Genomic DNA, 24,818 nt, shown 5'->3' on the forward strand with positions numbered 1-24,818 from the left:
TTTAAAAAATAAATAAACAAGTAAATCAATTACGTATATTGAGTAGATTAAAAATGTTCAAAAACAGAAATACTGTATATTTAAAAAAAAGTGAAGTAGTGTCTAAAGATTCAATGTCCCTTTGGGAATTGGATGGCAGAGGGGAAGAAGCCATTCCTGAATCACTGAGTGTGTGCCTTCAGGTTCAATACCTCCTACCTGATGGTAACAGTGAGAAAAGGTCATGCCTGGGTGCTGGACGTCCTTAATAATGGATGCTGCCTTTCTGAGACACCACTCCCCGAAGATGTCCTGGGTGCTTTGTAGGCTAGTGCCCAAGATGAAGGTGACTAGATTTACAACCTTCTGCAGCTTCTTTTGGTCCTGTGCAGTAGCTCCTCCCCTGTCAGATTGCTCTCCAAGGTACAACTATAGAAGTTTTTGAGTGTATTTGTTGACATGCCAAATCTCTTCAAGCTCTTAATAAAGTATAGATGCTGTCTTGCCTTCTTTATAACTACATCAATATGTTGGGATCAAGTTACATCCTCAGAGATCTTGACACCCAGGAACTTGAAGCTGCTCACTCTCTCCATTTCTGATCCCTCTATGAGGATTGGTATGCGTTCCTTCATCTTACCTTTCCTAAAGTCCACAATCAGCTCTTTCACCTTACTGACGTTGAGTGCCAGGTTGTTGCTGTGGCACCACTCCACTAGTTGGCATATCTCACTCCTGTATGCCCTCTTGTCACCACCTGAGATTCTACCAAGAATGGTTGTATCGTCAGCAAATTTATAGATGGTATTTGAGTTATGCCTAGCCACACAGTCATGTGTATATAGAGAGTAGAGCAGTGGGCTAAGCACACACCCCTGAGGGGCGCCAGTGTTGATTGTCAGCGAGGAGGATATGTTATCACCAATCTGCACAGATTGTGGTCTTCCAGTTAGGAAGTCGAGGATCCAATTGCAGAGGGAGGAACAGAGGCCCAGGTTTTGCAACTTCTCAATCAGGATTGTGGGAATAATGGTATTAAATGCTGAGCTATAGTCAATGAACAGCATCCTAACGTAGGTGATTGTATTATCCAGGTGGTCTAAAGCCATGTGGAGAGCCACTGAGGTTGCGTCTGCCGTTGACCTATTGTGGCAATAGACAAATTGAAGTGGGTCCAGGTCTTTGCTGAGGCAGGAGTTCAGTCTAGTCATGACCAACCTCTCAAAGCATTTCATCACTGTCGATGTGTTGGCGCGTGGCCAACTGGTTAAGGCATCAGTCTAGTGATCTGAAGGTTGCTAGTTTGAGCTCAGCTGAGGCAGCGTGTTGTGTCCTTGAGCAAGGCACTTAACCACACATTGCTCTGTGACGACACCAATGCCAAGCTGTATGGTTCTAGTGCCCTTCCCTTGGACAACATCAGTTGCGTGGAGAGGGGAGAATTGCAGTATGGGCAACTGCTGGTCTTCCATACAACCTTGCCCAGGCCTCAGTCAACATCGAAATCGATGGACAGCCGAAGAAGAAGACACTGTCGATGTGAGTACTACTGGACGATAATCATTAAGGCAGCCCACATTATTCTTCTTAGGCACTGGTATAATTGTTGCCTTTTTGAAGCAAGTGGGAACTTCCGCCCATAGCAGTGAGAGGTTGAAAATGTCCTTGAATACTCACGCTAGTTGGTTGGCACAGGTTTTCAGAGCCTTACCAGGTAGGTACTCCATCAGGACCTTCCGTCTTGTCAGGGTTCACTCTCTTTAAAGACAGCCTAACATCAGGCTCTGAGATGGAGATCACAGAGTCATCAGGTGCAATGGGATTTTCACAGCCTTTAGCTGTAGTTGTGTTCTCCCTTTCAAAGCGTGCATAAAAGGCGTTGAGTTCATCTGGTAGTGAAGCATCGCTGCCATTCATGCTATTGGGTTTCGCTTTGTAGGAAGTAATGTCTTGCAGACCCTGCCATGGTTGCCGTGCATCCGATGTCATTTCCAATCTCGTTCAAAATTGTCCCTTCGCCCTTGAATTAGCTCTCCGCAAATCATACCTGGTTTTCTGGTACAGGTCTGGGTTGCCAGACTTGAATGGCACAGATCTAGCCTTCAGTAGACGATGTACCTCCTGGTTCATCCATGGCTTTTAGTTTGAGATTGTACAGTAAGTTTTTGTGAGCACACACTCATCCACACAGGTTTTAATGAAGTTGGTAACAACTGCAGTATACTCATCCAGGTTCGAAGATGAATCACTGAATACAATCCAGTCCACCAATTCAAAGCAGTCCTTTAGGTGCTCCTGTGCTTCCCTTGTCCACACCTTCTTGGTCCTCACTGCTGGTGCTGCAGTCTTCAGTCTCTGCCTATACTCAGGGAATAGAAGTACAGCCAGGTGATCAGACTTCCTGAAGTGAGGGCATGGAATAGCATGGTAGGCATTCTTGATGGTGGTGTAGCAATGGTCCAGTGTGTTGTTTCCTCTTGTATTGAAAGTGATCTGTTGATGGTAGATACTTAGTGATTTTTCCAGACTGGCCTGGTTAAAATCTCCCAAAACGATGGTGAGTCTGATTCATGCATGTTGATCCCATTGCTCAGATCATCTAAAGCCTGCTTGACATTGACCTGAGGTGGAATGTAAACTGCTACCAAAATGACCCCAGAGAACTCCTGTGGTAGGTAAAAAGGACAGCACTTTACTGCTAGATATTCCAGGTCTGGTGAGCAGAATTGGGACAGCACTGATATATTCATGCACCAAGAGTTGATCATGAGGCATACTCCTCCACCTCTGCTTTTGAGAGACTTCTGCCAAAGTGCATGACTATGTGCTTCCTTATACTATATTCCATTTGCCACTTATTTGCCCATCCCGCATTCTGTCTAAGACCTGTTTCCTCAACACTAACTGCCCTTCCACCTATCTTAATATCGTCTGCAAACTTGGCCACAAAGCCATCAATTCCTCCTTCTAAAATCATTGACATACAACATGAAAAGAAGCTGTCCCAACACCAATCCCTGCAGAACACCACTAGTCACCAGAAGCCAACCAGAAAAGGTCCCCTTTATTCCCACTCTTTGCCTCCTACCAGTCAGCCAATCTTCTAACCATTCCAATACCTCTCCTATAATACCGTAGGCTCTTATTTCGTTAATGAGCCTCATATGCTGCACCTAATCTAAGGCCTTCTGAAAATCCAAATAAACAGCATCCACTGACTTTCCTTTGTCCATCCTGCCCGATATATCCTCAAAGAATTTCCACAGATTTTTCAGGCAAGATTTCCCCTTTAGAAAAAATTATGCTGACTCTGGGCTATTTTACCATTCGCCTCCAAGTACCCCAAAACCACACTCTTTAATAGACTCCAACATCTTTTTAGCCACTGAAGTCAGGCTAAATGGCCTATAATTTCCTTTCTTCTGCTTCCCTTCTCTTATTAAAGAGTGGAGTGATATTTGCAATTTTCTAGACCTCAGAAATCATTCCTGAATCCAGTGATTTTATAAGGATCATTACTAATGCCTCCACAGTCTCTTCAATACCTCTTTCAGAACCCTGGGGCTTAGATCTTCTGGTCCAGGTGACGTATCTAGCTTCAGACTTTTCAGCTTCCCAAGCACCCTCTCCTTAGTAGTAGCAATGACACTCACTTCTACCCCGACACTCCCTCATTTCTGGCCTTCTGTGAGTGCTTTCCAACGTGAAAACTGACACAAGATACGTATCTTCCCTTCAGCTTCTCCCAGAAACACCAGCCATTGCTGCCTGCTGTGATCTCTGCTGTGTCCCCTTCCAATTAACTTTGGTCAGCTCCCCTTTCATGCCTTAGTTCTCAACTGTAAAACTGATAAATTCGATTGTAGCTTCTCCCTCTCAAGTTGCAGGTTGAATTTTATCATATTATGATCACTACCTCCTAAATGTTTCTTTACCTTAAAACTTTCTAATCAAATCTGGGTCATTACATAACATGCAATCCAGAATTGCTATTCACCAAATGTGCTCAACCACAAGCCATATTGTAGACATTCTACAAATTCCCTCTCTTGGGATTTAGCAGTAGTCCAGTTGAAAGAGCTTTTCACAAGTGCCGCAGCATTCCACCTAGTACTATAAAATGGCTGAATTCCTGGTTCCAGTAGCTGTCCAAGCATTTGCTGGTCAATATTATGAATATGTTAATAGTATAGCAGAAATATTGCATAACACCCCAAATGTTCAATTTTAAAAAAAATTTTCTTTGCTCAGCATAACAAAACTTCCAATCTACAGGTACATTTACATTTCTTCCCCTCACAGATATCAACTATCAGAACACTTCCATCAAAATACAGACATCACCCCAACATCCTATACAAAAGCCCTTATTAGTATAGCAGACAGGTTTACATCTACATACTGCAGAAAAGGTTGCCATGTTTTATGAAAACTATTTGTTTTTGAGTGTACCATACACGTCAAAAAGTCCAAAGGAATGTATTCCATGATTAATTTACGCTAACCAAAAAGTCCAGGGGCCTTGTTGGGTATCCAACAAAGTAAAATCTTCTTCCTCGCACATAAAGTCAGCATGTTAAAAAGTTTTTCTGATGTGCATTAATAATACGACTGCTGGGTAAGCCTAAGAGAAAAGACACTGGGTCCAGTTCAAGCTCCATCTTCAGCATCTTTTCCATTTCACCCAAAATATCACTCCAGGATGCCTGAGGCTTGGGACAAGTCCAACAACAGTGGGTGAAAGTTCCAGTATTTACTTTACATTTAGAACACATTGGAGAAACCCCCGTCTTAAATTTTGAGAGACGAACTGGAGTCAGATGGGCTCTATGCAGAACTTTGAGTTGCAGTGCTTTAGTTCTATTACAAACTGAAATTTTCTTTGCATTATCACAGATGTCTTCCCATGTTTCAGCTGTAATTTCTACTCCCAGCTCTTCCTCCCAAACCCTTCCCAGCTGCTCAGCCTCTCTACAAGAACATTCCCTCAGGATGCTGTAAAAAGTACGAATGGAGACTTCACCCTTAGAACAAAGCATCCTCTTTTCTATATCAGAACTACAGAAATCAGTTAGCAATGATTTTTTTTCTGTATATAATCTCTTATCTGAAAGAAACGAAAAAGATCCTTGCTGGGTATGTTAAATTTCTGTACTATTTGACTAAAAAACATCATTGTTCCTTCATCAAACAAATCTCCTAGATGGAAAATATCCTTAGAAATCCAAAGTTTAAATCCAGGATCCAATATGCCAGGCTGAACATCTGGACTGCTGGTTATTGGAGTGAAGGGTGATATTTTCGCTGCGTTGCCCTCAATTTGTCGCACTGCCCTCCAAGCCCTGACTGTATTAATTGTTATTGGATTGCGACAATATTCCTTAACTAGTTTCATCTTATTGAGGAAAAGCAAATTAATAAGAGGGCATTTTGCTTGTGAAGCTTCAATGTCCAGCCAAATTGAGGAGGGGTCCCTGCAAATCCAGTCAGCCACATAAGATAAAAAAGAACTTAATTGATATTTTTTGATGTCTGGTAAATCCAGACCCCCTAGACTAGTGGGAAGCTGTAACTTAGACACTTTAATACTGGGTCTTTTTTTGTTCCAGATGAAAGAAACAAACCAGCCATTTATTTTTTTAAGTATTTGTTGGGTAAAAATGACTGGAATCATTCGTATTGGGTAGAGCAGACGAGGAAGAATGTTCATTTTGACCAAGGATATTCGGCCAAGCCAAGAAATGGGAAGAATGCTCCATCGCTCAAGATCCTGTTTGATTTTGTCAAATAACTGTGTAAAGTTAGCTTTGAACAATTGATCGAACGTAGGTGTGATAAATATACCCAAGTAAACAAAACCTGTCTACGACCATTTAAAGGGGAAAACACCCTAAGTGTCAGGTACCTGCTGCAGATTCCCCAGAGGCAGAGCCTCTGATTTAGTAAAGTTTATTTTATAACCTGAACAGGCGCTAAATGAATCGATGCAAGGTGATTCACTGATATAGCAGGGTTTGATAAGAAAATTAGAACATCATCTGCATACAATGTAATTTTATGTGACTTTAGTCCTATGTCTGGAGCAGATATTTTGGGGTCTTGCTGAATAGCTTCAGCCAATGGCTCGATCACTAGTATGAAAAGTAGTGGTGATAAAGGGCAGCCCTGCCGGTTGCCCCTCAGAATACTAAAATTATGCGACCTAATACCATTAGTGAGAATCGCAGCCAAAGGGTCATTATAAAGAACCTTCACCCACTTAATAAAATTATTGCCCAAACCAAATCGTTCTAAAGTAACAAAAAAGATACAGCCATTCAACACGATCAAAGGCCTTTTCTGCATCTAAGGAAACGACCATGCCGTCCACTGCCTGTTGCTGACATGCCTGAATTAAGTAATCTTCTGATATTGTTAGATGATCTATGGTTTTTTACAAAACCTGTTTGATCCTCTTTTATGATAAAAGGTAACACAGAAAAAAGTCTATTCTGGTGTAACACTTGTGTGGATTAGAAAAAAATGTGAAATCTTTGTCTGAGGGATGTAGCGACCTCCAGACATCCACAAGTCCTAGTTCTCCACATAGGCCCATGATTTGTTTGAACTGTGAGGAGAGCAATGGGGGACCACTATTCACTCTCTCCATCAATCGGTCTATGAGCCAATTAAAATCCCCACCTACAATAATGTTTTGTATTGAAAAGCTTGTAAGTTTGGAAAAAGCATCTATTAGGAATTTGAGAGGATCAGCTGGAGGGCAGTAAACATTGAGAATACCATATTCCTCTCCATATATTGAAGCCTTAACAATCACAAATCTCCCATACTTATCCTTAATGCAGTCTAGTAACTTAAAAGGTAGGTTCTTCCTAATTAAAATGGCCACCCCCCTACTCCTGGTATTAAAAGATGAAAAATAAACTTGATCAAATCCACTCTGTTGCAGATTTAGATGTTCTTTATCATTTAAATATGTCTCCTGCAGTAAGGCTATGTCCACCCTTCCTTTTTTTCAGGTTTAATAGGATTTTCTTTCTCTTGATTGGTGAATGATTCCCCTTAAATGTTCCAAGTGCACAATTTTAATATATTACTGGTCATAACCCTTTATAATAATCATTTGACTCTGGAGGAGAAGAAACTCAATTTAAGATCACCTGAGCAGCAATAAGTGAATGAAAAAAAACACACAAAAAAAACAAAGCGCCAACAGCGCTGAACAAGAGGACTTACACCACACTTAAAGGGGATATCTGAACCTTCTAGCACACCATATTCTGTCCCACTGCCAATATGGCATCTAACATAGTCAAAAATGAAAACCGGACATAATTTATCAATCTACCGATTTGTTACCGTCATGTTTAAGCTCCTTCAGGCCTAAGCAGTGCCGCTAATTTAAACAAATAATGAAACTGTATCAATCAAAACAAACACGTTACCCATCCTAAGTTATCTTGTTGTCGAGTAATGAAAAGGTAAAATAAAGTGACCATCGAGCATGTTATCGCCTGTAACCAGGGCTACACAATATATACATTCTTTAGCCCAACGTATCTACAAAAGTTTTAGCTTTGCCAGGAGAATCAAATATCTTGGTGGTCCCATTGTAGGTGATTTTCAGTGCCGCTGGGTACAGCATAAAGTACTGGATTCCGGATTCCCTCAGCTGCTTCTTTACCTGATTGAATTCCTTGCGCTTCTGAATAATGGCTGCCGAAAAATCTTGAAAAAACATAAGCCTGGATCCCTCATATATTAAAGCCTGGGCACCAGTCCCGCGGCGTCTCAAAGCATCACTCTTTGCTTATCACCGAAATTATGGAACCGCATGAGGACAGGTCGAGGGCGTTGGTCTAGGCCCGGTTTTGGAGCCAGCGTATGATGAGCTCTTTCTACTTTAATGTGTCCATCCTTGGTTTCCAAATCAAGGAAATTAGGCAGCCAGCCCTCAAAAAAACTTCGTTAGCTGGCTGCTTTCTGTACCTTCAGGTAGACTGATAATTCGAATGTTTTTCCTCCTACCTTTATTCTCAAGATCATCGATATGGTCCGACAGGCTTTGAACTTGCTTTTCTAGCGCCCGGATGCGGCTTTGGGCTTGCTCAGTTACAGTCTCAACCGCAGAGACTCGGCCCTCAGCCTCGGTCGTTCTCTTATCAAGATTTTTAAGCTCCAATATGTGGTTCTGGAGTGTTAGAGAGAGTGGACCCAGCTTCTCGTCCATCATTTTGGATATGTTCTCTGTAACTTCCTGAATTAGTTGGCGAAAAGCAGGGTCCAGCGTGTTAGCAGAGCTAGCAGCAGCTAGCTTCTCAACTCCGGGACAGCGCTCTGTGCAGTCCATCATGGCCGCCTTTTTAGTGCTTTTGGATGGCATGGTGTTGAAGCAGCTCAAAAAAAATACTCATCAATGTTCATGTTATTAAATCCGACACTTGGGCATTTAAAAAAAAGTTGAAATGGATAGGCTTATATGCGAAATTATCAGAGTTGCGGTGCTGAGCTCAGCAAAGCAGACGTTTCACTGTGCCACCATCTTGAAATCCGCTCCTCAAATTTAACATGATGAATATTTTATTCTTCAAGTCAAAGACAGAAATGATGAAGGGATTATAAAATGACTTTTTAATAGAGACTGAAATTGAACCTCATAAGTTGCAAGCACATCCTTTAGGGAATCATATGGCTCAATTTGCAGAGGCCAAAGCTCTAGAATCATGTTTGAAACAAAGTCACTACACCAGAACCAGGCTTGATATGTACTGACTCTAATTATGTTAGGAATGCAGTAGAAAGACATCTTCCGATCTGGTTAGCTACAGGATGGAGAACACACAGAGATAAGCTACTTACACATTTGTTGACTTGGAAGAATACTTATGAATTATTATTGACTTGACCATTTGTACAGGTGTTACACATCCTGATACATACTCCAGGCCACTTACACGGCTATAGTAATAAACTAACTGATGAACAATCAAAACACATAGTCAGGATGGATCTTACAACAGCAAGAGAGGCTAGGCTTTTGTTAGTAACCAGGATTATGTTTTAAGAATTTTCCTGGATACTACCAAAACCAATCCCAGAAGATCTCCCACACAGTACAACTACGAAGCTGATGCTGAAGGTAGGTTTTCAGATGATCTCCCACACAGTACAACTACGAAGCTGATGGTGAAGGTAGGTTTTCAGATGATCTCCCACACAGTACAACTACGAAGCTGATGGTGAAGGTAGGTTTTCAGAAGATCTCCCACACAGTACAACTACGAAGCTGATGCTGAAGGTAGGTTTTCAGAAGATCTCCCACACAGTACAACTACGAAGCTGATGGTGAAGGTAGGTTTTCAGAAGATCTCCCACACAGTACAACTACGAAGCTGATGCTGAAGGTAGGTTTTCAGAAGATCTCCCACACAGTATAACTACAAAACTGATGGTGAAGGTAGGTTTTCAGAAGATCTCCAACACAGTACAACTACGAAGCTGATGCTGAAGGTAGGTTTTGGGTATGCCACCCTAAAAAAGATAAGAAACAAATAGCTCCTGCCCACAAGCAGCAAGCCTGATTCAAGAAGCCCATCAAGGATTCGGACACAATCATGGTGGTGGACAGGACACTCACGTGAAATTAGCATGTTATACCGATGGCCTTACATGTTGAATGATTGTAAGCAATTCATTGCAAATTGTAAAGAGTGTCTGTCTGGCCTGTAATAAAGGAGCAATCACAAGACCGCCTCCTAAAGACAAACAAAACTAACTGCACCAATGAGGATGTGGCCCATTTTTGGCATCCTAAGGCAGTCCATTTTATCGGAAACCTAAGAGGTATATTTATGTGGTAGTTGATATTTGTATGGGAGATATGTGGTTAATCCCTACAACTTCTTGTAGCGAGGCTGCAGCCATCATAGCACTCCAAAACTCCATATTCCCACGTGCTGGCACTCCTGCCAGCATACATGCTGACTGAGGGTCTTTTGTTGTTGCTAAAGGCTTTCAAGCCGTGTGAACAAACAGGCATACAAATGGATTACCATACTTCATTCCACTCTCGATTCAGTGGTACAGAGAGGCGAAGTAATCTAGAGATTAAGCGAAGCGTGGCAAAACTGGTCTATTTTAGAAACCAAAAGTGTATTACACTTGTCCTTGAAGTGCAACTGTCCGTAAACAATATGATAATTGCAAAAACAGGAGTACACGAGAATTTTACACCTTATTTCATAGTGTACAGTATACGGCTAAATATACTCTTGATTGCTAACTCAGGCCAACCATCACCTACATCCAATACAATTTTCCCCAAGGAATTGAGAGAGTTTATGAGAATTCAAGAGAAAGCAAAAGAACCTGACAAAAAATTTGGATACCACAAAAAGGGGACTGGGTTCAAGAAAAGTAGTTCCATTAAAATTTTTTCCTCCCTTGTTTCTGTCCTAATCAGAAACCTCTTTGTCTTGTTACTGAGGTTATCAATAAATACGGCTCTGATAATTAAGACCAGATGTGTAAGCAAGACTCTAAGTAAAACTGTCTCCCTAGATAATATCAAATCTGTCCCAGAATGAATTGGAACTCTCATATTAGACCAGTACGAGGGTCCACCATAGGACTGCTACATCTAGATGGGAGGTAAGATGTATTGAAAAGATAAAACACATATTTAAATCTAAAAAGAAGCATAAAAATCCTATTCAATTGAGGAAAATCTCATAGATACATCGCTCAGGAATAATACACTCAAAAAGTGTTGTTACCAGAGTAAGATAGACCCATACTCCAGGAAGAAATGTTGTTCTTGCTATACTTTTAATATCTGTGCTTATAACAATATTATTCAGTGCTGACTTACTTACCACTTTTTAGCAGATGAAGTAGCATTTACTATGGAAATTGTCTCATCTGGTTCAGACCCTAAACTTAATGACTTAGAGAATATTAGATTAAGAAGATCTGTAAGCAATTCTTATTCCTATCTAAATATCGCCATATGGTCCTTATCCCTTGGTCAAATGTGGACTAATAGACTGAAACCCTTAATCCTTCTTATCTACAACGGGGATGCTTCCTCCTGACTGGGGAGACCAGCCCGGGGGCACTGATCTGAGGAGAACTTCCCTCCCTCAGAGGGTGGTGACTCATTGGAATTCTCCCCCCCAGAGAGCAGTGGAGGATTAGTCAATTGGTTCATCCAAGCACAGATCCAGAGATTCCTGGAAATAAGCAAGTGAAGGGATGTGGGAATATTGCAGGGAAGTTGCATGAGATATAAGATTAGCCATGATCTTGATGATTAGTGGAGTAAACTCAGGGGGATGGGGGGGGGGAGCTGGATAGCTGACAATTGCTTTTGGTTCTTGTTATGTTCTTGCATTCTTACATCACTGAATGTATATATTTCCAGATATATTTCTGGAATGTGAGTGATTGTAAAGAATGAGAAAGATATTTCTCAAACACCATTTGGCTGTACAGTACAACATTTTACTTCTGTGAACTTCCAAATGTTCATTCAATAGTACCTTGGTTTTCTTCTCTATCTGTGCTCCTAGTGGCACCAGTTCTTCCTGCATCACACCAATCAGTGAGCTAGCCTCTGATAGTTTATCTAGACCATTGGCAAAGCGATTTCTAGGAACACAGCAGAGAGTGGGGTGAAAGGTTGTGACTTGAAATGTTAACACTGTTTCATTTTCCCCAGATGCTGCCTGACCTACTGACCAAACCCATGCTTTGTAGAGGCTCATTGTTACCTCTATTTATCCAAGCAAGCATCCTATGGGACCACTGGTCTGTTTTCTCAGTCTGACTTAGAGCAACACGGCATGGAAATAGGTCCTTTGGCTCACCTGATTTGTGTGACCGTCAACCCATCTACACTTATCTCATATTAGTCCCACATGTTTTATAATTCTTACATCCTTATCTGCTCCTTGGAACTCTTCAAGGATTAACCAAGAAGATAGATAAGGGTAGGATAATGGATGTTGTCTATGGGAGATAATGGATTGGATTCATAATTGGCTCAGTGGTAGGAAGCAGAAGGTAATGTGTGACAGTTCTTTCTCAGATTAGAGGCCTCAGGATTTGGTGCAGGGCCTTTATTGTTTATAATATGTATATAAACAATTTGGAATATACATGGCATGGTTAGTAAGTTTGCAGATGTTACTAAAATAGGTGGTTTTGTAGAAAGTGTAGAAGATTATGAAAAATGATAGAGGGATCTCGACCAGCTTAGTAAGTGGGAGAAGGATTGGTAAATGGCTTTCAGTCCAGATAAATATGAGCTACTGAACTTTGGAGGCTTTGGGGAGTGTTGTGGAACAGAGGGACCAAGAAGTTTAATGCTTAGTTCACGAAGCAGGCCATGGGTAGACAGAGTAGTTCAGTAGATGACTGACACACTGACCTTCATTAATCAGGGGATTGAATATAGGAGTTAGGAAGTTATATTGCAGTCATCCAAGAAGTTGGTGAGGCTGCACTTGGAGTATTGTGTACAGTTTTGGTCCTCCTGTTATAGGAAAAATGTTATAAAACTAGAAATAATGCAGAAAATATTTACCAAGATGTCACCTGAACTTGATGCCTGAGTTACAAGGAGACCTTGTGTAGACTAGGAGAGTCAAAGGGTGACCTGATGGGAAGCATATAAGTTCATGAAGGGTATAGACAGGATGAAAGCATACATACTCTATCCTAGGGAGTGTGTGCTAAAAATGAGGAGGCATAGGTTGAAGATCGGAAACAAAAGATCTGATCTTTTGTTGGTAGCTTCTTCACAAAATTGATGGCAGCTTCTTCACAAAAAGGGCGGTGCATATTTAGAATGAGCAGCCAGAAATAGCTGATAATGTGGGGCATGTTAGCAACATTTAGAAGTCATCTAGATAATTACATGGGTAGGAGATATTTAGAGGGCTTTGGGTCTAATACAGGCAGATGGGACTGGCTCAATGGGACAAATTGGGCCAAAGCACTCGTTTCCATGCTGTATGAATCTATGAGACAATCTATGAGACATTGACCTTCATACCCTCACCTACAAAATAGAGGCAATTTACTGTGGTTGTCCTGCTGCTTTAAGATTCTTCTCGTACAAAAATAGTGAATTTTTGACCTCACGGTTTTACCTTTGTAGTACCTTGATGTACTTGAAATGATCTGTATGGATGGCATGCAAAACGAAATTCTCTACTGCATTTCTGTACATGTGACAGTAATAAACCAATTCCATCTCCCTACCCACAAGTCTTGGGGACATGGGAAGAAACATAAGCACCCAGGGAAAACCCATGCAGTCACAGGGAGAAAACATACCTCTGACATTGTGAGGCAGTGGCTTTACTATTCTCCTTTACAGAGGGAGGACTGGATACAGTTCTGGTCACCGCACTACCAGATGAATATGGTTAAACTCGAATGGATGTGAGCGGATTTACAAGGATTGGGTAGAGTTGGAAGATTATAACCTCTAGTGGAGCCTGGCTAGGCACTCCGTTATTTCCTTTCAGATGAAAGGGACTGTAAGGACATTTAGTTCTTGTGTGTAAAATTGCAAGATGCTTAGATGGGTGAGAAGTGTCAGTAAGCTGGGACATTTATTTAAGTTAATTGTTAAAGGGCAGAGGGGAGAGGAGAAAAATATAATTTCATTTAACATGTGGAAGTCACCTTGAGTGGCGGAAGCAGAAACAGTCCAGATAAACACTGAAGAGCAGTGGACTGCCGGGTGCAGACCCAGAAATGGGATGTGGGGTCAACTAGTACAGGCCATGAACTCTGCCTGCGCTGTAAGTTTCTGAATGTCTGGATGTCTTATTTATTTAGAGATACAGCGCAGAATAGGCCCATTTGGTGCTTTGAGCCTTGCCACCAGCAATGCCCGATTCAATCCTAGCCTAATCACTGGACAATTTACAATGACCAATTAAATTACTAACAGGTACATCTTTGAACTGTGGCAGGAAACCAGAGCACCTGGAGAAACCCACACATTCCACAGGGAGGATGTACAAGCTCCTTATAGAAGATGCTGGGATTGAACTCGAACTCCGATGCCCTGAGCTGTAATAGTGTCATGCTACCATGGCACCATTATGAATAGTAAAAAGTGGATTTGGTAGGATAAACCCAAAGATATAATCTTGGAAGGAACGTTATCTTAGAAAGAACATTATCTTGGAAAGTAATCCCACTTTGGGTTTATCCTTCAAATACTGTTAACCTCAGGAGAGATCCAAAGAACAAGTGTTGGTATTATCCTAGATGGTCTAAGCCAGCAATTTTCTTACCCTATTGATCTTTGACAATTCAGTACCAATATTCATCAATGAACAATTACCAAAGTACTGTTTTACCTTGAGTTCAAGATCTTCTTCTTCTTGGTTGTAAGCAGATTGGAGAATGTGCGTATCAGCTCCATGTATTTGCTGGGGGTGATGTAGTAGTGCCTTCTCATCTGCTGCCACATTTGCTCCAATGCCACTGAAACGCTGTTGTGAATGTCAACGCAAGCCGTGGCCACCTTTTCCTTCAATACCTGAAATAACAAGTGACAGCCCTACTACTCAGCCTGAAGCAATACTTCCAACCAGGCAACACTGGATCTGGAAATGACAGGAAACTAATATACAACAGGACAACCCATAGAGGCAGGAGTATTGGAAATAATCAGTGGGTCAGTCAGCACTTGTGGAGAGAGAAACAGAGAAACTGGAGAGAGAAATAGAGTTAATGTTTCAGGTTGTATTAACTGAAGATACGACTGCAGATGCTGGAATCTGGAATAACAAACAAGATATTGGAGAAATTCAGTAGACTAACCAACATCTGTAGAGGGAAATGGACATTTTACATTTCAAGTCAAGACCCTTCAAGGTCTCAGCCAGAACCATCAATTGTCCATTTCCTTCCACAAATGCTGCCTGACTGCAGAGTTCTTCACATTGAATAAATGATTGAGTTAATGTTTTTCCTAAATCTATTTCTTTTACCTGACTGACATTATTTATTTTATTTCTGAATTCCAGCATACATAGAAACATAGGAAATAGAAGCAAGACAGGCTGTTCAGCTCTTCCAGCCTATTCCATTATTCAACTTGATTATGGCTGATCATCCAAATTTAGCGCTCTTTCTCCCCATTTTCCCTCATCTCTTTTCCCTAACAACAATATTTAAACTCCTTACTGAAATCACAATTTGGGGTTATTTGCTTTCTGTGATGAACAATTCCACAGGTTCTCCAGTCTCTGAAGGTGAAAACATTACTCCTCATCTCAGTCTTATATGGCTTCCCTCTTGGTGACCCCCCCAGTCCAAGATTTCCCTATCATCAGGAACTTCCTTCCAGCATCTAAACCTGTTTAATCCTGTCAGCATGTTGTAGCTTCTGATGAAATCCTGTCTCGCTTTTCTAAATTTCAGTGTATATAATCCTAATGGTCTCAATCTCTCTTCATGTATCAGTGGTGATAGTAGTGATTCATAAGGTGAATCTTCACTTTGTTAGGGAATTGTCTGTATGTCTGTAATAAAAGGACATAAATGGAAGTGGAAATATAATACACAATAGGAGAATTTACCTTAGCTGGAGAAATTTTTGCCAAGTGAGAAGTTTTTAACAACTTGTAGGTTAATCTTTGATACTGTGCAGTGGTTTTGCTTTAGTCTTTTCCTTGCTAATATCAAGCAACAACCCTCCTTCACTCTAATTCCATTACCACCCAAAACTCTGCTAGCAGTGTCCTAACTCACACCTCCTTCATCAGTTAATCTCACAACACCATTTCTGTGATCTCCAGCCCTTCTGTCTCCATTTCTGTAACATTTTTTAGTCCTTGATCTTTAAGATTTCTACACTCTCTAATTGTCTTCCTGAACTTAATCGCTGTCCCACTGGAGGTGGTGCCTTGTGCTATTTCTTCTTGTGACTTCCACTCTTAAAACCTCTCTGTATTACTGAGATTTTGGTTACCTATTGCCTTTGGTGGCTCAGTGCCTTTTCTGTTTAATGGCACTCCTGTGAAGGGCCTTGGGGATGTTTTAAGGATGTGATACAAATGAAAGTAAATGTTTGTGACATGTTCGTCTAGATTAAGCTTTCTTCTTTATTTGTCCACTATTTTTTAAAGATCACCAAATGATTTCCTTTATTGAATCTTATATTTGTATACCCAGAAAATGTTCTAATCCCAGGACTTCCAAAACTTCACTCCAAAAGAAAAGTTCACAGCAAGAAAGGAGACACAAAGGATGTAGATGCTCAAATCTGGAGCAACAAAAAATTTACTGGATGAACTCATTGGATCAAGCAGCACCTGTGGGGTGAAAAAAGAACTGTTGATATTTCTGGTCAAACCCTGTCAAAAACCTGAAACATCAATAATTCCTTTCCCCCTCAGATGCTGCACAACCTGCTGAGTTCCTCCAGCAATTGTTTGTTGCTGCGGCATGGAAGTTTCACTTGAACTGCTGTATGAATATACAGCACTGATTCACACTGACAGGCTAACCTCATACCTCCACAAACTCTGCATGTGCGAAGTACGCATTGGCCACCTTGAGCTGAGCCTCCTTTGGCCACAGGTCATACCAGTCAATGGTGGAGCAGCTGACAAGGGAAGGATACATCCGACAGCGCTGGCGAAACATCGGGCCAGTTGTGCTTAGAGCCAGTGCAATGTGCAACCTGTCGTGTACACGCTGGGAAAGAAATAAATAAACAGTGTCACTGAAGGATACTCGGTGTATCGGAAGGATAGGAAGGTAGGCAGAGGGGGAGGCGTGGCTTTATTGGTAAGAAATGATATTAAATCATTAGAAAGAGGTGACATAGGATCGGAAGGTGCAGAATCTTTATGGGTTGAGCTAAGAAATCACAGAGGTAAAAGGACCCTGATGGCAGTTATATACAGGCCTCCAAACAGCTGCAGGGATGTGGACTACAAATTACAACTGGAAATAGAAAAGGCTTGTCAGAAGGGCAGTGTTATGATAATTGTGGGGGATTTTAACATGCGAGTAGATTGGAAAAATCAGGTCGGCACTGGATCTCAAGAGAGAGAATTTGTAGAATGTCTGCGAGATGGCTTTTTAGAACAGCTTGTTGTTGAGCCCACTAGGGGATCGCTGTACTGGATTGGGTATTGTGTAATGAACCGGAGGTGATTGGAGAGATTGAAGAACCCTTAGGAGGCAGTGATCATAACATGATTGAGTTCACTGTGAAATTAGAAAAAGAGAAGCCAAAATCTGATGTGTCGGTATTTCAGTGGAGTAAAGGAAACTACAGCGGCATGAGAGAGGAACTGGCCAAAGTTGACTGGAAAGAGGCACTGGCGGGAAAGGCGGCAGAGCAGCAGTGGCTGGAGTTTATGCGAGAAATGAGGAATGTGCAAGACAGGTATATTCCAAAAAAGAAGAAATTTTCGAGTGGAAAAAGGATGCAACCGTGGTTGACAAGAGAAGTCAAAGCCAAAGTTAAAGCTAAGGAGAGGGCATACAAGAAAGCAAAAATTAGTGGGAAGACAGAGGATTGGGAAGTCTTTAAAACCTTACAAAAGGAAACCAAGAAGGTCATTAAGAGAGAAAAGATTAACTATGAAAGGAAACTAGCAAATAATATCAAAGAGGATACTAAAAGCTTTTTCAAGTATATAAAGAGTAAAAGACAGGTGAGAGTAGATATAGGACCGATAGAAAATGATACTGGAGAAATTGTAATGGGAGATGAGGAGATGGCAGAGGAACTGAACAAGTATTTTGCATCAGTCTTCACTGAGGAAGACATCAGCAGTATACCGGACACTCAAGGGTGGCAGGGAAGAGAAGTGTGCGCAGTCACAATTACGACAGAGAAATTACTCAGGAAGCTGAATAGGCTAAAGGTCGATAAATCTCCCGGACCAGATGGAATGCACCCTCGTGTTCTGAAGGAAGTAGCTGTGGAGATTGCGGAGGCATTAGCGATGATCTTTCAAAAGTCGATAGATTCTGGCATGGCTCCGGAGGACTGGGAGATTGCAAATGTCACTCCGCTATTTAAGAAGGGGGCAAGGAAGCAAAAAGGAAATTATAGATCTGTTAGCTTGACGTCGGTGGTTGGGAAGTTGTTGGAATCGATTGTCAAGGATGAGGTTACAGAGTACCTGGAGGCATATGACAAGATAGGCAGAACTCAGCATGAATTCCTTAAAGGAAAATCCTGCCTGACAAACCTATTACAATTTTTTGAGGAAATTACCAGTAGGCTAGACAAGGGAGATGCAGTGGATGTTGTATATTTGGATTTTCAGAAAGCCTATAACAAGGTGCCACACATGAGGCTGCTAAACAAGGTAAGAGCCCATGGAATTACAGGAAAGTTACATACGTGGATAGAGCGTTGGCTGATTGGCAGGAAACAGAGAGTGGGAATAAAGGAATCCTATTCTGGTTGGCTGCCGGTTACCAGTGGTGTTCCACAGGGATCAGTGTTGGGGCCGCTTCTTTTTACATTGTACATCAACGATTTGGATTATGGAATAGATGGCTTTGTGGTTAAGTTTGCTGACGATACGAAGATAGGTGGAGGGGCCGGTAGTGCTGAGGAAACGGAGGGTCTGCAGAGAGACTTGGATAGATTGGAAGAATGGGCAGAGAAGTGGCAAATGAAGTATAATGTTGGAAAGTGTATGGTTATGCACTTTGGCAGAAAAAATAAACGGGCAGACTATTATTTAAATGGGGAAAGAATTCAAAGTTCTGAGATGCAACGGGACTTGGGAGTCCTCGTACAGGATTCCCTTAAAGTTAACCTCCAGGTTGAGTTGGTAGTGAAGAAGGCGAATGCAATGTTGGCATTCATTTCTAGAGGAATAGAGTATAGGAGCAGGGATGTGATGTTGAGGCTCTATAAGGCGCTGGTGAGACCTCACTTGGAGTACTGTGGGCAGTTTTGGTCTCCTTATTTAAGAAAGGATGTGCTGACATTGGAGAGGGTACAGAGAAGATTCACTGGAATGATTCCGGGAATGAGAGGGTTGACATATGAGGAACGTTTGTCCGCTCTTGGACTGTATTCCTTGGAGTTTAGAAGAATGAGGGGAGACCTCATAGAAACATTTTGAATGTTAAAAGGCATGGATAGAGTGGATGTGGCAAAGTTGTTTCCCATGATGGGGGAGTCTAGTACGAGAGGGCATGACTTCAGGATTGAAGGGCACCCTTTCAGAACAGAAATGCGAAAAAATTTTTTTAGTCAGAGGGTGGTGAATCTATGGAATTTGTTGCCACGGGCAGCAGTGGAGGCCAAGTCATTGGGTGTATTTAAGGCAGAGATTGATAGGTATCTGAGTAGCCAGGGCATCAAAGGTTATGGTGAGAAGGCAGGGCAGTGGGACTAAATAGGATAAAATGGATCAGCTCATGATAAAATGGCGGAGCAGACTCGATGGGCCGAATGGCCTACTTCTGCTCCTTTGTCTTATGGTCTAAATACCCTGAGCCACGATCATTCCACCAGAATATACAGAGTCAGTCGTATTACTGGAATGCCCTGGGCCAGTGCCATAGCCATGAAATATCTAGAACCAGAGCCAGTAAGATATCACTAGCATACCCAGATCCTGAATAACATCACTGGAATGTCCAGAATCAGTGTGATATAATGAGATATCACTAAAATACCAAGACCCTGTGTCATAGCAGTGGAGTATTCAGAGGAAGAGACATCATTGGAATACTCAGGAGTAGTGAGGTATCACTGGAATCCTAGGAAGCAGTGACATATCACTGGACTACCTACAGACAGTGATGCATCAGAGACAGTGTGGAGTGTAGCCTGTCTGTTAGTACTGAGAAAGGTATATGATATCCTTAGCTGTGGGCCAATGACCAGAAGAATTCTCTGGAAGGTCAGGTTGCATGGATTCTGGGGAGAGTTGGCTAATCAGATACACAATTAGCTTGATGGTAGGAAACAGATGTTGATTACAGTGTGTTGGCGCATGGCCAAGTGGTTAAGGCGTTCGTCTAATGATCTGAAGGTCGCAAGTTCGAGCCTTGGCTGAGGCAGCGTGTGTGTCCTTGAGCAAGGCACTTAACCACACATTGCTCTGTGACGACACTGGTGCCAAGCTGTATGGGTCCTAATGCCCTTCCCTTGGACAACATCGGTGGCATGGAGAGGGGAGACTTGCATCATGGGCAACTGCCGCTCTTCCATACAACCTTCCAAGGCACAAATCCATGGTCTCACGAGACTAACGGATGCCTATTAATTAAGGGCCCACCTGCAGGAAGAAATGGTACAGAGCTTCCTTGTTGTCAGAGATGTTGCCTTCATACACATATTTCTTCAGCTCCATGATGACATTGTCCAACTCCTGACTTTCAAAGAGACCCGGCACCTGCCCCAAGTTCACCAAGCAGTTCAGGTCCTCCAGGAATGAATCCTGCACACAAAGAATACACCTGATCACCAGGGCTCTAGGTTCCACCACAGCTCCTTCATCGCTCTGAGCCACTAAGTAAGAGGGTTTGCTGTGGAAGCCTCCACAATTCACTGCACTCCTAATACAAGACATGGGTACACTGTTGGATATGTGATGTCTGAAATACTTCAAGCTCAAAGCATTAGAAATATGGCCTCAAGACCAGATAGGGCAGATTAGACACCACATGGAAATCCTGGGTCAAAGTTCATTTAGATCACCGATTCCAGTTGGAGCATCTCTTGGATCATGAGTTGGGATACCATTCCCTGTATGAATCTAGCTCTAAACCAGTTGGGATAGCATTCCCAGCTTGGAGTCACATCCACCTGTCTAAGCCCAGGTCATAGAACTATACAGCACAGAAACAGGCTCTTTAATGTACCTCACCCATGCTGACCACTGCCCATCTAAAACACTCCAATTTGCTTGCATTTGGCCTATATTCCTCTAAACCTTTCCTTTCCATGTAACTCTCCAGCTGTATTGTAAATGTTGTATTTTACCTGCCTGTACCATTTTCTCTGGCAGATTGTTCCATATACTCACCACCCTCTGTATGAAAAGATTTCCCCTTAGATCCCCTTTAAATCTTTCCCTGCCCTCTAATTTTAAACTACTCTAACCTGGAGGAAAGATTGCAACTACTGACCTTGTCTATGCCTCTCATGATTTTATTTCCCTCTATAACATCACCTCTCAGCCTCCTACACATCAGAGAAAAAGCCATTGCCTTATCCAACCTCTCCTTATAGCTAAACCCTCCAGACGGTAAAATCTCACAAATTGTTTTGGCAGCATCTCCAGTTTCATGACATCCTTCACAATAATCAGAACTGTACACAGTGGTCCAAATGTGGCATTACCAACATCTTGTACAAGACGTCCCAACTCAATATTCTGACCAATAAGGGTAAGCATGCCAAATGCCCCTTTCACAGCATTGCCTCACCCTGTGCCACAACTTTCAGGGAACGATGTACCTGCACCACTAGTGCTCTCTGTTCTACGACAGTTTCCAGGGCCCTGCCAGTTACTGTGCAAGCCCTGCCCTGATTTGCCTTCCCAAAATGCAACACAGAGCATTTACCTGAATCCGTCTGACATTCCTCATCCAATTGGCCCAGTTGATTAAGATCTAATTGTTGCCTTAGATAACTTTCTTCTCTGCCCACATTAAGTTTAATCCTCAGACTGAAGGGCTCTGATGGGTAACACATCTTTTTCTGCTTTTCTTACCTTGAGGAGGTCAAAATCTGTCAGCAAGAGGACAGTGTTGACTCCATGGACACCGGTCTGCTTGAAGACTCTCTTCAGGTCCTCTCTGAAGTCACTGTGGTTATAATTATGTCCGATGGAGAGTCTGAAGAGCTCACAGTCTGCTATATAACAGGCCAGAGAGGAGTTGGTTATCTTGCCAGTGTTGTCCAAGCCAACCTGTTCCATGAAAACCACCAACAAGACAGAAATCCCTTGTCAGAACTCATTGAGCAAGGCTTTCATGTTTGGAAAAACACAGTATGCGACGAGTACGAGTGGGGATAAAGAGAGGTAGAGAGTGTGTGAGACAGGGAGGAAGGCACGATGTGAGTGGAGGAGACAATGTGTGGGTGAGAGTGTGTATGGGGTAGACTCTGTGAGAGATGGGGAGAGAGATGTAAGAGTGGGTGAGGGAGAGAGAGAGAGAAGGTATGACAGAGAGAGAGACACAGTACGAAGGGGGAAGAGTGTGAGGAGAGATAATGTAAGAGAGGGAGAAAGACAATGCAAGAAAGGGAGAGACAGAGTGAGAGGAGGAAACAAGGAATGAAGGGTGAACAGTGACGGGGGAGGGAGATGCTACCATCATGAGGTTGCCGCTGGGCTGGGTGAAGACCCGAACAGCTCTGACAATGTGCTCCACTGCCTCCTTGAAGAACACAGGCGGAGTGACCTGGTGGAAAACACACATTATTAGAGCCAATGGAACTGTTGTCTGTGCAACACAAGAACTATACAGTACAGAGCACAAGTGATCACAGAACAGGATACAAATAGTATAGGTACCGTGCAGAATGGAAACTATGCAGGGCAGGTACTGCACGAAATAGAACTTACTCGACTTCTATTCCGGTTTAGGATGGCGCTGGTGAAGCACTGTAATGGATGACGTGCTGGCAGCAAACAAACCTATTAACTACTTTCTTAATGACATTTTTTCTCAGAAACAATCGCTGCAAACTTCCCTTTTGGAGTTGAGCTTTTGAACTGCCTGTATGACTTTCTATTTTTGCAGTGTGAACTGAAGTCTCAAAGATGCAGGATCGTTACTGCGTAGTGGGTGTGGGCCGAATTGAGGTGGTGGGGCCCAGGCCCAGGCCTGGGCCCTAGAGTAGAGATTGAGCCAATGTTTGGCCATTGCTGGAATGGGCTTGGAGACGATTTGAAGCAGCAATACCGAAGCGAGGCAGCAGAGCCCAGGCCCAAGATTAAGGAATAACCCACTGTTTGGTCGATTTAAGCACTGAGCCAGATCGGAACGGTCGGGTACAGGCTCAGTCGAGGCAGCGGGGCCTGGGCCTGAGAGCTTATCAAGTCAGCGAGGTCTGGGTCTGAGAGCAAGGTGTGGTCAATTTAAGCACTGGGCCAGGGTGTTGGGGCCAGGTGTGAGGGATGGGCTGGCATTTAGCTCACTGCTCCGCGAGATTTACTCGTCTCTGCTCTGAACTGAGGCTGTGACCTGCAATTAACAAGCTTCTGGATTGGCTGTAGTGATGACTGGTTTCATGGCTGTGGACTTATTTTCATGAACTTCAGTTCTGAATGTTACTTGCTTACTTTTAACGTTTGCACAATTTGTTTATTTTTCCCCTGCACATTGAGTGTTTGACGGTCTTCTTTTCTAGTGGGTTCTACTAGATTTTTTGTCTTGTGGCTGCCTGTAAGAAGACGAATCTCTAGGTTGTATATAGCTTCATACTTAGATAATAAATGTACTTTGAACTTTGAACAATGCAGGGGTTATACCAAACATCACTAATGTAGTTAGCTACTGCACGGTACAGATGTTGTACATAACAGGGAATAAATGATACAAGTATTACACAGAACATGAACTACAAACTATAGCTGCTGTGTGATCAGTATGATATTGAGCGATATAGAAACTATATAATAAAGGTGATGGGCTGGACCGGAAATATAGTGTACAGTACACAGTATAAGCACTGAGCAATACAGGAAGTACACAGTTCAGGTGCTAAGTGGTACAGGAATGCAATACAGTACATGTACTATTCTGTATGAACTCTACAGAGAACACATATTAAGTGCTATGAGAAGAACCAGTACACATGCTGCATGATACTGTAAGTACATAGCACAAGTGCTGTGCAGTACACAAAATACACAGCACTGGTGCTGCTCAGTACAGAAAGTATACTATAAACACAAGATACTCTGCAGGCACTGCAACTCCAGCGTAACACACATAAAATGCAGGAGGAACTCAGCTGGTCATTCAGCATCACTGGAGAAGAATAAACCGTTTCAGGCTGAGACCCTTCATCAGTAAGTCCTCTCCATTGATGCTGCCTGGCCTGCCGAGTTCCTCCACCATCTTGTGTGTGTTACTACATAAAGTACCGTGTTGGTGCAGCACAGAACAGGAAAATGAAAATCCACGTACTTCATGGAAGAGGAACGACACAGCAAAGGAACCAAGCAATACTGGTATAGCATGCTTCTGAAACTACACATATACAGGCTGTGTAAAACAGGAGCTACTGTATGCATTACAGTATAGGTGTTTTGCCAAACAGGATATTCTCAGTACAGTTGCTGCACAATATGCAGTCTACACACTGCAGGATCCACACTGTAGAGGTACTGCACAGTACAGGACCCACACAGTGGATTTACTACATAGTACGGGATCTACACACTACAGGTGCTGCACTGTAGAGGATGCACATTGTATAAGATCCAGCACTTATAGTGTGTGCAATGGGATCTACAATGTTCAGTACAGGGGTTATGTGGAACAGGATCTACACTTTTACATGGCCCAGGTTGGGATGGGGGACCTTTGGCATACCATCCAGCCATGCTGACTGGGAGGGTGCTGACATTCTCCAATCTTACCTTCATGTTCCCTAGGCTCTGCCTCAGGTGGTACTGCTCCAAGACCGATTCCAGTCTGGCCCAGTCTGTGATCTGTTGGTAAACTCTGCTGTCACTAGACGCTTGCAGATCCAGGAAGTCACCAAACAAGAAGCAGCTGTCAATCAGGTCGGCTGGACTCAATTTGCTCTATAAGAGTGAAGACAGGGCAAGGTAAGGCAGTCCACCCACACTGACACT

General features: G+C 42.5%; 1 protein-coding gene across 1 annotated transcript in view; it reads right to left on the reverse strand.

Moving 5' to 3' along the window:
* LOC134357419 (dynein axonemal heavy chain 6-like) overlaps positions 1-24,818 on the reverse strand; it is a 495,424-nt gene that overhangs the window by 151,184 nt on the left and 319,422 nt on the right. The window contains exons 50-57 of the mRNA XM_063068992.1: positions 24,600-24,767; positions 22,321-22,410; positions 21,717-21,914; positions 20,277-20,438; positions 16,525-16,707; positions 14,933-14,941; positions 14,361-14,542; positions 11,520-11,628 (exon numbers count right to left, since the gene is read on the reverse strand). Of these exons, the coding sequence (XP_062925062.1) occupies positions 11,520-11,628; positions 14,361-14,542; positions 14,933-14,941; positions 16,525-16,707; positions 20,277-20,438; positions 21,717-21,914; positions 22,321-22,410; positions 24,600-24,767 (1,101 nt within the window). The remainder of the gene's footprint in view (positions 1-11,519; positions 11,629-14,360; positions 14,543-14,932; positions 14,942-16,524; positions 16,708-20,276; positions 20,439-21,716; positions 21,915-22,320; positions 22,411-24,599; positions 24,768-24,818) is intronic.

The sequence above is a fragment of the Mobula hypostoma genome, chromosome 2 (assembly GCF_963921235.1).
Source record: "Mobula hypostoma chromosome 2, sMobHyp1.1, whole genome shotgun sequence".
NCBI lineage: Eukaryota > Metazoa > Chordata > Chondrichthyes > Myliobatiformes > Myliobatidae > Mobula > Mobula hypostoma.